This window comes from Zosterops lateralis (assembly GCF_965231275.1).
Source record: "Zosterops lateralis genome assembly, chromosome: Z".
In the NCBI taxonomy this organism is placed as follows: Eukaryota; Metazoa; Chordata; class Aves; order Passeriformes; family Zosteropidae; genus Zosterops; species Zosterops lateralis.
This window is the reverse complement of record NC_139800.1, coordinates 61,992,145-62,009,680: the sequence shown is the minus strand read 5'-3', so window position 1 is coordinate 62,009,680 and position 17,536 is coordinate 61,992,145. Positions and strand designations below refer to the sequence as shown.

General features: G+C 34.2%; 1 protein-coding gene across 3 annotated transcripts in view; it reads left to right on the top strand.

Annotated features, from left to right (window-relative positions):
- ARB2A (ARB2 cotranscriptional regulator A) overlaps window positions 1-17,536 on the top strand; it is a 261,976-nt gene that overhangs the window by 50,945 nt on the left and 193,495 nt on the right. For all 3 annotated transcript variants that reach the window (XM_083883527.1, XM_083883525.1, XM_083883526.1), the window contains 2 exons: window positions 3,457-3,522; window positions 11,736-11,927. In XM_083883527.1, the coding sequence (XP_083739653.1) occupies window positions 3,457-3,522; window positions 11,736-11,927 (258 nt within the window). The remainder of the gene's footprint in view (window positions 1-3,456; window positions 3,523-11,735; window positions 11,928-17,536) is intronic.

The window sequence follows — 17,536 nt, the reverse complement described above, 5'->3', positions numbered from 1 at the left end:
TTCCTTTGCAGTCTTGGACACAGTGATGCCTGCTCTCCAGCTGCCTTATTACCTTGAATTACAATGTAGTATACTGCTTACAGCTTTGGCACAGCTTAACCAGCTTCAAGAGCCTTAGAAAAAGTGCGACTATCCGAGGTTAGCATGACTAGCTTAAGTAGGGCTCTCTAGTAGGTGTTACAGTTTGCATTGAGGACATCTGGACTGAACAATTCATTGCCTGATAGCTCAGATGATTTATTGATGCAGGACTGAATTGGTCAGCCTCTGTCATTATATACCTGCAGTGATGTGTAGCTGTGTGACTGACAGAAAATTAGTCCAGGAGAGTTCATAGGGTGTAACCAGAATCACCTTCTCATACAAGAAGTCACAAGACTTCTCAGTATTCTACAGTATTTTCTACAATAATTTTCAGATCTTAAATATAGAACACCAGCATGCATAAGATAATATTGCTACTTAGAGAAGTTGTGGCTGTATAAATTGTATAGATTTGAAATAGTAAGTCTAACTAGTTCTATATAAACAATATCACACTGTTTCCTTTTCTTTTTGCTTCCTATTATGAAAAGATATTTTAGTATTTTTTTTTCAATTACTCATCAGCCATAAAATCCAAAGAAATCATTAAAAACATAAAAATTCAAAGATATTGTGTGGTGTATAGCATTTGGTATAGCATTTTCAGTATTTGCAGCCATATTCCTAGATACGACAGAATTTTGGTAGATTTTCCTGGGCAGGACAGAATTTTGTCAAGTTTTCCAGGCATATCTGTGGTAAGTGCAGGAAGTCTGGCCATTAGTGATGTTTTCAAATCTGGAAAATTTTGGACTTGGATGGCACTTCAATCTAGTGTATCAGTTTCCATCATTTAAAGCTGATGACGTCCCAGCCATTCCTAGGATATCCATAAACATGTTGATCTACTGCAAAAAGCCCTCAACTGCTTCTGTGGCTACATATGTATATATAGACAAACATATATATATGTGTGTGTGTGTGTGTAGACTGGGGCAGTTGTAGGGTAGTTTTGTTTGAGAGATTTTTTTATGGCATTTTTCCTGAAATCTCTCTAGGCAATGCAGTCCATCCAGGTGCTGAGCTGTCTAAGAATGATAACCTCAGACTTTGCATGTGGACCTCCACCTACTGTATCTTTATGGTTTTTTTTATTGAAAGCATTCATTACATTAAGTCTTTGCCACAACAGAGTGTTCTACTGATTTTTAAGGCTGTATTACTCTTTATTATATTAGAGTAGTGCGTAAAGAGTCAGTTAGAATGAGAACCTCATTGACATGGGCTATGGAAAAAATGAGTAAAGGTTTATTTCTGCTCTGAAGACAGACAGTCTAAGTAAATGAGAAAGAATAGAAGAAATAGATACAAACAGCTGTAAAAGGGTAGATTTTCGCAAGTGGTGTCTAAAATATATTTTCTGTGTAGCAATTTTTTCTCTTCCAAGTGTTCTTTTAGTGATTTTAACAGTGAGTAGATGCCTGAATTGAGAGTTAGAAGCAAAATTTCTATGTTGTAGGCCATATTATCATTACACTCACTTTAATGTCTGTACAACATTAGCATTTGAGACTGCAGGAACTTAACTACTTTACTTGTTGGTGTTACGGTGCAGTCAATTTCGGTGAACCATAAAAACTTTGCCCCTGAAGGTAAAATTACACTGTATGCATGTTCCTAGCATACTGCTTTGGGGATAAACATGTCTTAAATCAACTCATCTCTTGCAGCTGAATTCCTTCTCCAAAATGCAGTTTCTATGTAGATAATAATGTTCAGAAAGACTGATTTTCAGTAGACCATAAAGTTTTTTGAACATAATTCTATCCATAAATGTATTTGGGCAGGATTGGAAAGAATTCTTATAATCCCAATAAAGATTAGGGGTTTTAGAAAGGAGAGGCATATACCAACATTTTTAATTAACTTTCATCGGCACCTCCAGTTTGTTCATATATGTTCCAAACATTTGCATATTGTGTTTCCTCATGTAATAAAAACTTTTGGGCTTCATTGAAACTTCTTTTTGTAATTTTGCATTTGAAAAATTAAATTTGAAGTTTATTACACCCTGGCTCCTACTTGCTTGGATCATAGTGTGTAGTTAAGATGCCATCACTTAAGACCTTTGTTACAGTTATGTATCTGTTGGGGCTTGATATACTGTGGGTTCAAATGCATGTAATTGTGGCCTCGAGGTGTTGGTCTAAAGAGTACTGTCTGGGTTTGTATGCAGATATTCTTGGATTAATATTCTGAGACTTAGCTCTTGTCCTTTCTGAAATTTAAATACGATTCCCTGAAATTTTTTGACTCTTTTATTTTACCTTTTTAATTTGCCTTTTTTTTTTCTTTTTTTTTTCCAAACTCTTGTAGCCATCAAAATCAGGGCAGTAACTTTTGAACTATTTTTACAGTCTTGAATGGATGAAGTGCCTGTTTGTACCTCAGTTTAATTCCCAAATTAATTATAGTTAGAAAGTTCTTACATATGAATCTCCGTACTTAGAACATGTAAAGGCAGAAAAAAAAGTCCCTAGATAGTAGGCAAGACTTTGAAATGTGAGCAACTTTGTTATGTTTGAGAGGGCAAGTATTTTGTTGCAACAAGGTTGATTCTTGTGGGTTTTGTCTTTTTTTTTTTTAGTTTTGAATGGGTTTTGGTTTGTTTTGGTTTTGTGTTTTTGTTTGGATTATTTATGTTGTTTTTCTTTGTTTAAAGATTATTTGTGGGGCTTTTTTTGTGTTTTGTTTGGGTTTTGGTTTTTTCTTTCTTCATTTTGTTGCTTTCTGAAATGATACCTTTGGTTTCAGAATTGAAATTTCAGTTTTATTTCTACATGGAGAAAAGAGACATAAACTCCTCCATAGTGGGCAAGTGTGGGTTTTCTTCTATTTAGCAATCTTTGATGCATTCCTCCCCTGTTCAGTGAAAAGAAATGGCAAGGTAGGTTAGCTGAGGGTGGCTACAGATCTGCTCTCCATGTAAATCATGAAGTGACCTTGGAGGGGAGAGAATTCCTGAAATCTGCTAGTAGACAAAATGCTTTAAAAGTATTTCTTTACAAAGAGAACCTTTCTTCTACCACGCCCTCCCCCTCCCCCCCAGGTATATATTAATTGGATAAAAACCTTAGTTTTGAGGTTGTTATTCACCTAATTTTTCACGCACCAGTGCATGATGGGATTCACAGGTACAGTTACAGTTCCATTGTAGTGGCAAGAAGTCTTTTCTGTGGAACAGAGAGAATTTTTAGTATACAGATCCAAGTTCTATAATTAGTTATATAGTAAAGGATTCAGAAAAGTGGCAAAACATATACAAGTGCTTAGAAGTTTAACCAATTAGCCTTTAAGTTGTCTGCCTGCATATGTCATTATTGTAAGTGTTTTAGTATCTGGTGGCATTTATATTTTTTTCTTTCCTTCCAGATCATTACTAAATATATTTATGAACTACTGCAGAACGAATGCCACTTGAAGAGAGTAACTCTTCCAGTAAGTATAAATTATTTTTCCAAAGGCATTGTTTTTTAAATCTGTACCCAGCATAGCCTGTGATCCCATATTCAGGTAAAGACAAGGTGTGCAAGGGCTCTGTATGGGGCATTGTCTTGGGACACTGCCTTTGCATTTTGCATGTGTATGCATCTGGAGGTGTGGCTCCAGCTCACTTCACATGTGTTTGATTTCTCCAACTGAGCCTTCTTTACCTTACCAGATACCAGAATTTTCAAAATGTGGTTCTTTTAATTGGAGAGTCATAAGCTTTCTGAAAAGTATTTGTGGATATTTTAAGATGTCTACAGCTGGATGTAGAGAACAGAAATGTCTTTGCAAGTGGTGAGCTACACTCACATTGAGTATCAATAAACTACTTGCAATCATTTTTTAAAAAATGCTTTTTCAATAATTTATAATATGTATGTAATATAAAGTGCTTATGTTGCTTAATGAAAATATTTCATCAATCCTTGGAAAAGATTAAATGCTCCCCCACATATCAGAGTGTTTAGAAATACATGTGATGCGATATGATGATGTTCAGGTATTTTTATATTCTGTACTGGAGAGTGTGGAGGAGACTGGAGTGTGACAGCACTGTGTAGATTTTTCATCATTATGAAGAGTTCCTATGCTCTTTGAAATCTTTTGAATTGCTGTTGTTCTCAGACAAATCTTCATATTCAGTCAAGGAAAACCTGTTTAGGCTGTGGAAGGAAAAGGTCTTTTGCCTTAATAGTTCTGTAACATTTCACTATTCCCATTTCTGTTCCCTGAGTGTTGCTTAGGGAATGTTTTGATGACCTGCCCAAACTACTTACAGTTTCCTAGAATGGTTTTTCTGGTTTCCTGTGGTCATGGCAGAAGGAGCTGAGCTATGGGGTTCACAGAGAAGTCAAAGGGCAGTACTCGCAGCCTGTTGCTTGCACCAATGCCCTGAGAACCGAGATCAAGAAAGCATTTCCCCATTTCAGATTTTTCTGTGTAGACAGATATAGGATTAGGTTCATCATGACAGTCTGCCTGGTGCAGTGAAAATTATGGTCTCCAGCTTTTTTGGCTAATTTTCTTTCTTGGTGAAGTTTTGGTCCAAGAAGTACTTCCAGAAAGATAATACATCAAAAGGCTTCTCAGGCCATGTCACACTTTGTCTGTGAAACCATGAACTGTTGTTTATAAACTTAGAAGTGCCCAGATTTTAAGGCTATAGGACTTTCTTTGATTCCTAAAAAAGAATATGAAGAATATGCATATAAAAAGTGCAGTGCTAAGGCTGATCAATTAGCTCTAAAACATGAAGGTGGAGAAACTTGGGATAAGTATTACAGCACCTCCACCACCTATTTCACACCTGTAGTGATTCATCTGCCTGACTCTAAGGTTTCAGTTTCTTGGCTTGGAAGAGGAATGGCCCTGGCTAGTTCCCATTTTTGGGTTAATCTCTGTTTACTTGTATTTGGAAGTGGTGTAGTGAGTATGGATGCAGTTGTTCAGTAATAGATTTAAGCTATTCTCAAATATATTACTTTCAACTTCTGTGAAGTGTCATAATTTAATTGGATTCTGGAGCAAAGTAAGAAAGCACAAAATATGCAGGTGTCAATTGTGAACATGGTGGAAAAATTCACGTAAGGTACAAACACTGTTCTTCAGGAATGGCTGTTAGGTGTATCCAGTCCTCACCACAGTCAAAAATAGGTTATGAAGGCATATACAAAAGTGAAAAATTAAAACAATATTTAAGTTGAAAAATTAAAGCTGTTTTTAAATCGCCACTGACAGATTCCCAAGTAAGGACACAAACCCCTCTACTTTAAACTAGCAAAGGAGACTAATGAAAGTAATAAAACAACTTTTAGGATGAGAATAGAAGAGAGTATAAATGTTGACAAGTTACATATAAAATCACAGGAAGTCCACAGAAACCAAATATGAGAAGCTTGTTAGAATTGTAAAGGCTAATAGTAAAAGAGAGCTGATAAGGCTGGTAGATGAGCTGCAGCTAAAATGAACACCAAGGTCAAATAAGCAAAACTAACATTATTATTTCCAATGCTACTTGTCCAATTTCCACACACTTAACTTTTTTTTTTTTCTAAACAGGGTATAATTCTGAGCAACTGTCTGAAATTTCTCATATCAATAGAGGAGAGCTTAGGACAAGTTAATATATTGTACAATAAACAAATTCCAGGAAGAGAATTTTTTTAAACTTAGGGTTCTATAAGAAGTCAAACATGAAGCTGCAGAACAACCAATTTATATTTAACTTGCTGCTGAAATGAGCTAATAATAGTAATTATAATAATATAACGGGGGAAATGAGTACAAGTTTCTTTAAGAAAATTTCCAGAATTCATTGCAGGAGTCAGAGATCACATGAAGAAGAAAAGCCTTGTCAGTAAAAGAGTCCAAGTATTTCCAATGAACTGTCAAAAAACTTAAATGCTTTTAAAAAGCACAGGAGAAGGGAGTCTCCTTAAGAGTTAATTGGTTAAAAGGGAAGAAAGGTGAAACAGGGGAGAAATAAATATTTTACAGATGAAATAAACTGTTACCAGCAAAATGCTGTTAAGGCCTGACATAGTTGTAAGCAAAACGAAAAAAAAGGAATTAATATGAGCTAACAAACTTTTCTGGGTTTTGTTTCTAAAATTATTTGGTATAGTTAAATCTAAAGCTGATTATGATGAGTTGGGAAATTATTTCTTGATTCTGAATAACTGGATGATTAAATAACAGGAGATTCAATTCTGGTAAATACAAAATTATGGGGAAGGTAACTCACTCTGTAAACACAACAGTGGCCTCTAAATGAGCTATTACAACTCAGGAAAGAGCTTGGAGTGACTGTGAGTAGTTCTCTGAGAACATCAGTGAGTGCTCAATGGCAGTCAAAAACCCTCAAAGCAAATAGGATGTTAGGAATTATGAGGTATCAAGAACAAAACAGAAAAACATCATCATTTCACTCATTATGTGGACCCTCATGTTAAACACTGCATGAAGTCTGGACACCATATCAGAAAGGATATGAAGAATTAAAAAGAAATACAGAGGAGGGTTGCAAGGATGATCACAGGCGTGAAATGCTTTTCAGACAAAGAAAGATTAAACAAAGAATCTTGAGCTTGGAAAGTAGATGACTGAGGAAGGAATATGACAAATCTATAAAATCATGAAAGGTGAAGAGAAGATGAATAGGGAATGGGTTTTTGCTTTATTCATAATAGAGAACCTAAGGGGCATCAAGTTTAAATTATCAGGCAGGAGATCTCCACTGAAAGAGACAGTATTATTTCATATATGTCCCAATTATATTGTGGAACTCATTGCCACAGAATTCTATCAAGGAGAAAGGTATAAATGCATTCAAAAAGACCATTTGACGATATTAAGGTGCGATAAGTGCCTTGAACTATTGTGCATGCTTGCCTAGTTAGATAAACTGTGGTTTGGAAGGTTCCAAAGTTACTGGCAGTCAAAGCCAGTCAAGAATCACTCTACAACCATGCTGTTTTGTTGCTGTTCCCCTACACAAATCTGCCTGTTGTCAGAAACAGAACCCTGGACCTTGGTCTGACCGAGATGGCTTTTTTTATATATATCTACGTATATATATATACACACACACACGTATATATACATACACACACTTATATATATACATATATACATACATATATATACATATACATACATACACATACACAATCTTTTCATGTGAATATTTTAGAGATGAATACAAAAACTTTTTTTCTTTTAATCTTGTCACAGGTTATCAGAAAGTTGGTGTCTTGGCTTTTTCTGTCAGCCGATAATGAAGTTGGCAGTGCTGCGATTTTTGAATTTTTGAAATGTGTTTTGGGGCTGCATTAGGTGGAGCAGGCTTCTTTCAGCATGATTTTAATAGGAAATGGAAATGCTTCAAAAGTTTAGCATGATGACATTTTATGTTCTCTCATCTTCCTGAATTTCAACCTTGTATATGAAGTCCAAGTTGCTGTCTTTGTTTTTTTATCTTAGTCAGCAGCTTCAGTTTTGGATATAAAAATTATTTATTGTTATATATTATAATTAATAATTATAAAAATATTATATATTATGAAATTTCTTTTCAGATGTGAAGGTAAGACTTCTTAGCGGATCAGGAGAGCTTGTCCATGCTTGTATTATGCCAGCATCTTTGACTAAACAGTTCTGAACGTATTTTCCTACACAGGGAGGCCAAGATCCATGTTGCATTATTGTTACTGTAAAGTATTGCACTTCTAGTAATGTTCAACATGTCCTACTGGACATGAAAATTTTAAGAAGTCTCATAATTAGGGAAAGGCTATTCAGTTACTACTTTTAAAGTTTCATCTTGTGCTCCATTGAAAGTTATGTTAGGAATAAGAGGAAAACTGCGATTCTTTTAACCAGATTAAGTATTTGTGTTTCTCTAGTTTTAGTGGCATAATCAGTGATTGATCTTTGCTCTTCTTTAGTTGTTGAGGACAAATGGGGTGTGCTTCTGAATCAACTGCATCTTTAACAGCTTCTGGGGAAGCCTGAGATGGAAGTTTAAATAATTAGTAACATCTTGTAGTGGTTTTAAGCCCAGATGGAAATAAAGCACCATCCAGCTGCTTGCTCAACCTCCTTTTACCTCCTCCAACACCACTGGAATGGGAAGGAGAATCAAAGTAAAACTTGCTAGCTGAGATAAAAATGGTGTAATAACCTAAAGCAAAGTAAAATACAGTGATAATGGTAAATTATAATAATAAGACAAAAAAACAGTGATGTGCAATGCCAGACCCCTGATTCCTGAACCCAGACTGGGCATGCTTCTGGGTAACTCCTCCCGGTTTATATTCTGGGAATGATGTTCTGGGTTGTGGAATATTCCTTTTCCAGCTCAGGGCACCTGTCCCAGCCATGCTCCCTCCAAGTTTATTTTGTATACCTTCTCACTGGCAGAGCATGATAAAAGGAAAGGGAAGTGCTTGACTTTGGATAAACACAACTTAGCAAAAAACTAAAATATCAGTTTGTTATTAATACTATTCTTGTTCTGAAGCCAAAACACAGCATTTTGTCAGCTACTGAGAAGAAATTAACTTTATCCTGGCTGAAAACAGGACATATGTTTAATTGGCAATGGTGCTGAAATGTCTCACCTTGCAGAACCTTCTCAGTTATCAGTGCTTTCCTTTTTCACTTCAATAGGTAAAAGTTCATCCAAGAATTATTTTTCTTTGAGAAACAATGATCTGTTATCTCCAACACACGTTCCTTTTGCTGGTTTTGTTACCTAAGTGAAATTAATACTTGTTTGTAAAATTTCCACAGATTTTGTTTGTTAAGTTGGTTGTGGTAATAGTCAAATGTTGATTACTTGCCTGTAATATTGATCAGCAGTTGTCAGTTTTACGTTATTGATTGAAAAACTGTAAATCAGGATTCTCAATACTGTGAAGACATTTACCAAAGTGAGCTAGTGAGGTTTATGTTGAAACACATAGAAAGAAGATGACTTTTCATCTTGGAAAGCAAATGAGCAGATTTTCCTCTCCACCAGCTGCTCACAATTCTCACAATCTTTTTTGAGTCTTTTCAGTTTCAATTCTACTTATTTGCCACATTCTTTCCTCCAGTTACAGTTTATACCTACTTTGTGGGCTCAAGGCTCATAATTTTTGTTGTGTTTCTTAATGGAAATAAGAAAAAGTACTTAGTAAGAAAAATACTAGTGGATTTTTTTCACTTTCCAAGATTCAATCTTCTAAACCTCCAGTATATAAAATGGAAGATTCCTGGAGCCTAGTCAGGTCTCATACATCTTGGGTTAGTAATGGCTAGTTGTTGATGTGGTAGAATGGATGACAATAAGATTAGATTTAAAGTGTAGTTTGATTTTACTCTATATATTGATATCAGCTGTGCAAAATGCTAATTAAGTGTGCTGGTGAAATACTTTATAGACTAATACTACTGTATTAGGTGAAAACTCATTTGAGACAGAAATCATGTGGAAAAAAGAAATTCACTGAAATCATTAAGAATCTCATAACATATGTAGAGATCTCACCATAGCTGCCTACATTCATAAACTTTAAGGAATTATTGTGCATTGGGAAAAAATTCAAGAAAAATGAAATTAAGCAGTTTGAAACAGTAAATTGTCATTGTAATTTAGATAGGTTTGGCATGCCTAGCTACATATTACTGGAAGATTGTTCTCACCTGTCAATAACAGTGTTGAATCAAATTGTTAAATTAATCTAAAAACCATTTTCCTGTATTTATTCAGTTTAGATTTGAGTCATCAGAAATCAGTGTCCTTGAGTAGGTCCAGAAGAACAAGTGGCTAATAAATGCAAATCATTTTATGTGGCGTCAGTATGTCCAGCATTAAATGGTATTCTATGTTGATCTGCCAGTAACATAAGGTTGTATATAGCAGTGACCTTTATGTGCATTCTTAGTGAAAGGTGGACCTAATAAATTACTACTGTTTGAAAGTAAATTGACTCGACAAAGGTCTCTAAATGAGTTTTATTTGGGGAAAAGAATCAAAAGTAATTTTTTATCATCTTGGTAGATATTTTTAGCTGTTTGGAATTAACTTCTTTGCAGAAATGTGAACTAGCTGTATCTTCTAGTGCAAATGATTATGAAGTGCTGGTATTTCCTATACACTACACAATATTTTAGTTTATAAGTGCTAAAACCTACAGCTAAGTCACACATTAGCCTGAAATGCAAATTCACAATGTTTTTTTCCTAATTATAGTGTAGTAAATATCCAATTTGTGGGTAGAAGTCAGTTATACCTTGCCAAGTACTATCTGAGATTCAGTGTTGGCTGACTTTTTACCTAATCTGTTTCACCTTTTAAGGTGTCAATACTGCTATTTCAGAAGCAGCAGCATGATCTGACTGTAGCCCCAGTCTATTCAATAGAACACATTCTTTGCCATGTTTTCTATTTTTGCACAAAGTGTGAGTACATTTCCTGTGCAAACTCTGAGGCATGTGAGATGCTACTTTATTTTGGAGCAGGGGAATAAGGTCTTCAGTGCTAAGGCAAATATTGGAGAAAGACATGACCATTCTTTCATTAACAAATTTGTTTTGTTCAAGTAGCCTCATTGACTTTATTAAAACAAGTATTTGGTAGGACTTAGATTAAAAAAAAGTCTGAAGATGTACACAGAATTAATTTTTCCTATTATAAGGGTAGTTAAGGATATATAACCATATATGAGGAAAAACTAACATAATCCAAATAGCCAGTTCCTTCTTTCTCAGCATGGGGATCATAACCCAATCTGTCTTCTCTGTTGCAGAGAATGTTCCTAGCAGCTGGACAGTTAGGCTGTGGGTGTGGAGGGGTGTGGAGTACAGTAGGAGGGGGAGATGTTCTTTCTTTCCCATGTATTCATAGGCTGGAAAGAGAAGAATGAGTAGACGTGAGGATTTGTTTTGCCCTCATGGTATTTACATCAGGACAGTTCTTGTGTCTGGAACAAAAAGTGCTGCTTTACTGTCTTAAAGAAAAAATGTGCTATTAGGTTGCAATTTGCCAAATATCAAACCTAATTGCTGGTCTCTTCCTACAGCAAAGTAGCTAACCATTGACCTGGTACAGGAGGATTCTTAATGAAACTATTATTTAGAGCCAAATTGGATTTCTATATTTTATCAGACCTATCCTATTAAATTTGTAACAGACAAATTTACAGTACTGGTTCCTATGTAGCTTATTGAGTATTTATGTTGAGATGGCTGATTTGGAACTCTCCAGGATTTTGTTTACGTGTCATGTAAGAATTTATTGTTGCTTTAGGAATTTCGGAGGTTGCTTGCTCCTTTCTCTCTTGCCACCTCCAATTGCTCATTTATGGACTTTCTTCTTTTTCTGTAAATTTTTGTAAATGATTGATGTTTCGAAGCTTAAGCACACCTTTTACCTCTTTTCTTAATTTTCAATGTCCCTTGGATTGATGTCCTAAAATGTTGTATGTTTATATGTTTCAAAGTTACATTGCATATTTTGCTTTATTTTTATTTAGTCCTGGCCACACCTGCATTGAAATGTTTGTTAAATGGTGAATGTTTTTATACAAATTAGGTAGATAACTTTATAACAGGTTTTCTCTCAAAGAATTTTATTGATGCATTAAAATGTGTGAAATGTGTGTTGTCTGTAATTGCAGGTTGATGCAATTGAGACTGAACCAAAGAGCTTTATCTTTATGAGTGAAGATGCATTAGTAAATCCTGACAAACTGTTGGTCCTAATTCATGGTAATGGTGTTGTCAGAGCTGGTCAGTGGGCTAGGAGACTCATAATTAATGAAGATCTGGACAGTGGGACACAGATACCATACATAAAGAGAGCTATTGAGGTAAGTGAAAGTTCAAGGATGCAAGGTTGTGTGTGCTGTGGGATGTGAACGTGTGTGCCTGTGCATGAAGAGCTGTGAACCTGTGATGCTTTAATTTTCTAATCAGTATTCTATATCAGTGATCATTGTATTTGTGATGGGAATACTTTTCTGGTTTTTTGGAAGTTTTTCCTAGTAGAACCAAGTTCCTGTCATGCAGTAAAATAAAATTTAGTTGCATATAGTGTTGTTGTGTTGTGTTGGGACTGCCATGTAGCTTAATATGGCAGATACTACGACAACAGCCCTTAGCAGATGATGCAATGCAGCAGAAGACATTACAGAAATTTGTTACAACTAGAATTGTTTTCTTTTCTATTTCATTAAATTTGTATTATTGCTCAATGACTGCTATAATCTAGTGGTAACATGAGCTTTCATGATAACAAGCAATTTTTTTTACTGGGCTTGTACTGAATTTATTAGAGGCACAGTCTTTTTCAGATTTGCACTAAGTACTGATTCAGTAGGATTTACTTTTATATTTACTAATAGAAGACATTCACATTTTGTTGACACTATTTTGTTATATCTATTTGAGAGACAGTGGACAGTTTGTGTTAAGTTTTTGTCATTGGAACACTGCAGGTGTAATTCATCATGTAGACCCTGCTACCTAAAGGAAACTTCCTGTAGTAAACATTAGAAGAGCTTATTTAAGATTGTTTCTATTATATTTGCCAAGCTAATGTTCTACTCTAAATATCAGTGTTGTCATTGTTACTGTTACATGTTTTGCTAAATGATTAATTTTTACAGTTGATGAGTAATTTTTGCAGCTGTCTTTAAAGTATTCAGGATAAAGAATGGCACTTTTTTCAATAAAGCAAAGAAAGAAAGCATATAAAAACATTAGGCCATGAAGTTATTTTTTGTTGTTTTTTTTTTTTCTCACTGTCAAAGCACCAGACTACACTTTGTGAGAAAAAGAAACCTAGACCTATGAAACTGAAGCGTATCTTTTTCTAACATAAAATTTTTTATTCATTTTAAATCAAGATTCAGAGACAGAAGAAAAAGTACCTCAGGATTACTGAATGCAGTACAGGTGTATGGTAGTATGCGACTTCTGATGCTAGTTCCAAAACATTTCCCAAGAAACCCAAGTAGCTGTAGCTACTTCAGTTTTTGTACAGTGCTTACATGCTTGCATTTTTGTTCTTTCCTAGAGATGCTGCTGTCTTGGGTAACATGACAGACCAAATATTTCGAACTGGGATACTAACCTTATTTAACAGATAATTTTTAAGGGTTATTTCTAGTAGAGGAGAGTTATATTTCTTTTTGCTATTTTTGTTATTTTTATTTATTTTGTGCAAAGAAAGATTTGTGCCAGTATGAGAGAGATCAGACCTGTTTTCTCAAATGGTTGTTGTACTTAAAACCAGATAATTTATCTTTATTTATATGCATTTTGAATGCTTCTTAAAAAAACAAGACAGGAAAAATTCCAGGGTTGCATGAGAAAATACTTTACAAAACTGTAATCATTAGATAACACTGGTACATCACACTTTGTGTTCTTATCTTTGAGCTTTTCCTTAATGTGGTTTTTAAGTTCATAGTTCTCTTTAGTTCAGTAATTCCAGCTACTGTAAAACCCACTGTCCCTTTTTGTACATCTTGAAATTCTAGTAAGTGTACTACATGTTTAGGACACATACTATTTATAGTGATTTTTTTAAATGCAAAGTGGAGGATAGATTGTATTCAGTTGTGTTAAATCAAATTCAGTTAAGTGTTGCTATTTTTTTTTGTATCTTGTAATCCCTGCGCTGGGATATGGTTAGATAAGGCAATATTTTATGGAAATTGCACCCCACTGAAAGTATTTAGAATCATTTGGTTATGACTGAAAAGAGAATACTGATAGGTACATGCTGACACCAAGTCAGCTTCAGGTACAGATCATATAAATTACATTCCTAAATGCAGGAAATTATGGTAGACTGAGTGTAAGGACTCCCTATAATAAAAATAATAGTAAAAATTGCATCGTTTTCTGGTTTTCAGTCCTCTAGTTGCTTTAGTCACTTGTGTAATTTATGAAGTGAAAATAACTAGCCAAGATGATAAATAGCCTGGATGAAAATTGTGCTAATCTCTCATGCAACATTATTTGAAGTAGGGAATTATTTTCCTAGATCATTCTGTGTTTCTTCTAATGAGAGGTCTCATTCTTGAATGAAACCAGCAGGCCTTATCAAAGCATCAGTGACAATTACAAGAGAGCATGGATTTCTTTTCTAGTAGACTTACGTGAGTTTGGAGTGGGTATGCAGGATTTGAAAATTTCTGTCATCTGTTGTGACTTTGCAACACATGCAGCTAAAACATGCAGCATTTTGGCTAAAACATTTGCTGAAGCCTAGGTTCTAATAAAAAAAAAAAAAAAAAAAAAAAAAAAAAAAAAAAAAAAAAAAAAAAAAAAAAAACAGAAATTGAAAATTAGTGAAAACAGGAGTGATTGAATGTCCGTTGTGTAAGAACTAATTCTACTAAAGAATGTCCTATGTGCAAAAACTAATTCTTCTAACCCTATGTGCAAGAACTAAATAGCTGCTTTTTAAAAACAAAAAAAACCACAAAAGCAAAAAAACACCCACTCAGCAGGCCAAAACCCACAACTTCTTCTCAGTTCATTCCTTGGAAAAACTGAAAACAGGGATGCAACAGCTGGGATTATTAGTGAGCAGTAGACTGAGCCAGGATAAACTGACACTTCTGAACAGGAAGTTAAGGGAAGAATAGAAGCTATTTCTCTCTGGTGCAGCACATCTAAGGAAAACATTAAGAAAAAGGAAAGAATTAAGAAAACCCGCTTCTCAAGTATGTGTGGAACAGGGGAGCAATGTAAAGGCTTAAAATTTTGTATTTTAAAATTCCAGTATTTTGAGGCCACTGCACATTGTAAAGAAAGATTCAAAGAGAATTCAAGTAGCTAAAAATAAGGGGTTTTTTTTTATCAGTGCAATTCCTGTAGGTAATGCTTCTCCTTCCATGTTTTATATCAAGCCCTATTGTGTAGATTTGATCCCTTGTGTAAGAGGTATTGTGAATAGTTGACAGGGGTTTATGTGAAGAGGTAACATTATTGTGTTAATTTGAAAATTCAAACTTGGTAGTGTAGATGTTGAAATATGAATGAAGAAAACAAATAAACAACTGGATAGAGAACAAATTGTAGGAAAAGAAGGAGGGAGAAAATTGTACACAATGTGAAAACCACATGTAAATACACTAAAATTTGGTAGGAATAAAACCTATTTTAGAAAAACAAGTATAAGAAAAATATGCTAGTTAGGCAGTAAGAATATAATAAAAGCTGAATTAAAATAAATACTTACTAAAAAAGATATTTAAAACAAAAGAAACTGGCAATGTCCTGTAAATACAGTACAAAAATATTGCATAGATTCTTTGTTTTGTTAAAATAGAAATTTTCTGTTGAAAATTTCTCTAGTGGTAAACACTGATTTTTGACAGAAGCAGTTATCTAGTGCATAAGAGACTGTAGTTCAAGTCCCTCCCCTGGGAATGATAACTATTCCATTTATAATGAAAATTCTGCTCCGAAGATATTCTACTTTTTATTAAAAAAGTAAATGTAAATTATATAAATAAATAAATACATAAATGTAGATTAAAAGGGTAATTTTGATATGTCTCTTCTATGTTTTGCCTAAATGGCTTGTCCAGGTTGGTACAGTGAGCCTCTTCTCAGATCAGTTATTGTTTAGGCTTGCATTCAATAACTGAAATAGTGCCAGGAAAAGGTGATGGAAGATAGAGGCAAATCCTTCAATTTTAATGATAGGATCATGCACTTGGGATGTCAAGAATTAAACATTTATGGTTCTGGTTTCACAGTGACTGTTGAGAGGCTCCCTTGTTCATTGTGTTACAGAAGGAGAGGCTGAAGTTGTATTACTTAGAGATTTGTTCTTTGGGGAAGTGGAAACTCAGTTTGCCTTGGTTGGACATCGTGAAGAGTTTGGGAGTACTACTATCTTTGATACCTCTTCTCTAGGAAATACATATGATATCAGCTTACTGCATGAGTGCAGGAAAACACTTGGATGTTTTCTGAGTCTTTGGAAATTGAGTACATTTGTTACCTAAGATAGCTGTGGTCCCAGACATGCTAATAAAATTCAGCCACTGTCACTTATTTATTTAAAAAAAATAATTAGGAACTATCAAAGAATTGTTGCCTGATTTCAAATTCAGATATTAAGATATCTTAGATACTTGTATTATTATTTAAAGGAAAATTGATACTTGACTTACAGCTGGAAAATAGGTTCTTCAAAGAACCTGGACAAATTTTTCAGGAGAAATAGAGCAGCACCTAAAATTCTGACTTTACATGAACAAACAAAATGCCAAAGCTTTACATGAGATGGGTATTAGCTGTGGAAATGTTTCTTTAATAACTGGTAAAATATGATTTTCAGCTTCAGTCATCTGTTGTGTTTATCCTACTCTTCCTTTTTTTTACAATCTTTGTTCTCTTTGGTCAAAATATTGGATTTATTCACTTATACTAATGTCATTCATTTGTACAAAACTATCAGGTTGGCAATGTTTACTAAGAATTGGTGAGAGTTGTTACTTTTGTCAGCATGCAGTAATATGTCAGTAGTTTCTTAAGGCAGGTGAATGGAACAACAAAATCGTTCAGTATAACAGCAGTAAATTTTCCCACTATAAATTTTATGTGATGTAGTCTTAATGGTTAGTAACAAGTATGATAACACATACTATTTTGTATTTTCTCTTTACACTTCATAAAAATCAGTCAGTTTCAATAGTGGATATTTACATATTGTTACCTAGAAATTGTTATGTTTAAATTACAAAAATTCTTTGTAAAAACCTTTAAATCTGACTTTTAAGAGGAGAATGTCTTGTTAGACAAACATACTTTTTGATTTGGTCTTATTGTTTATACAAGCTTAGCATAATATCAGTAATATAGGCAAGTGACACTTTCTGGAAAAAAAAGCTGACATTTCACAATTGTCAATTGTGCAATTGACAATTGTAGTTCTGCCACAGAATACTAATATTTATATGCCTTTTGTGTCTTCTATGTGTATTGTTGCAGAAGGATGTTCAAGTACCTCATGTATTTATTAACGGTTGGTTACAGTGCCAGAGCAATCATAATCTTATTTGGGTTTTTCAATATATTGCTGAACCATTGACTTTCACTAAAACAGGCAATAATTTGTTATATTGTTTTATTTCAAATGCAACTTTTCTGACTGTGGTATATGTACTTGGTTTATTCATTTTGTTAGACCATAAGAATTAGTGTTGCTTGTAAAGTCCTTTTTAGCAGACAAAACCTGTGTTTAGAATTCCTGCTTCTGTGGTAATTATAGTAACAAAACTTATAGGTTTTTGGATGAACTTTTGAGATCTTTCTTAAAATATAAACACAAATCACAGTGTATTACTAAATAATAAGTAACGTATAATTGGTTTTAAATCAGCCATACTCTGGAAAGAAAATTTATAAAGCAGTATATTTAATTACTTCAAAAACATTTCATGAGGGATTA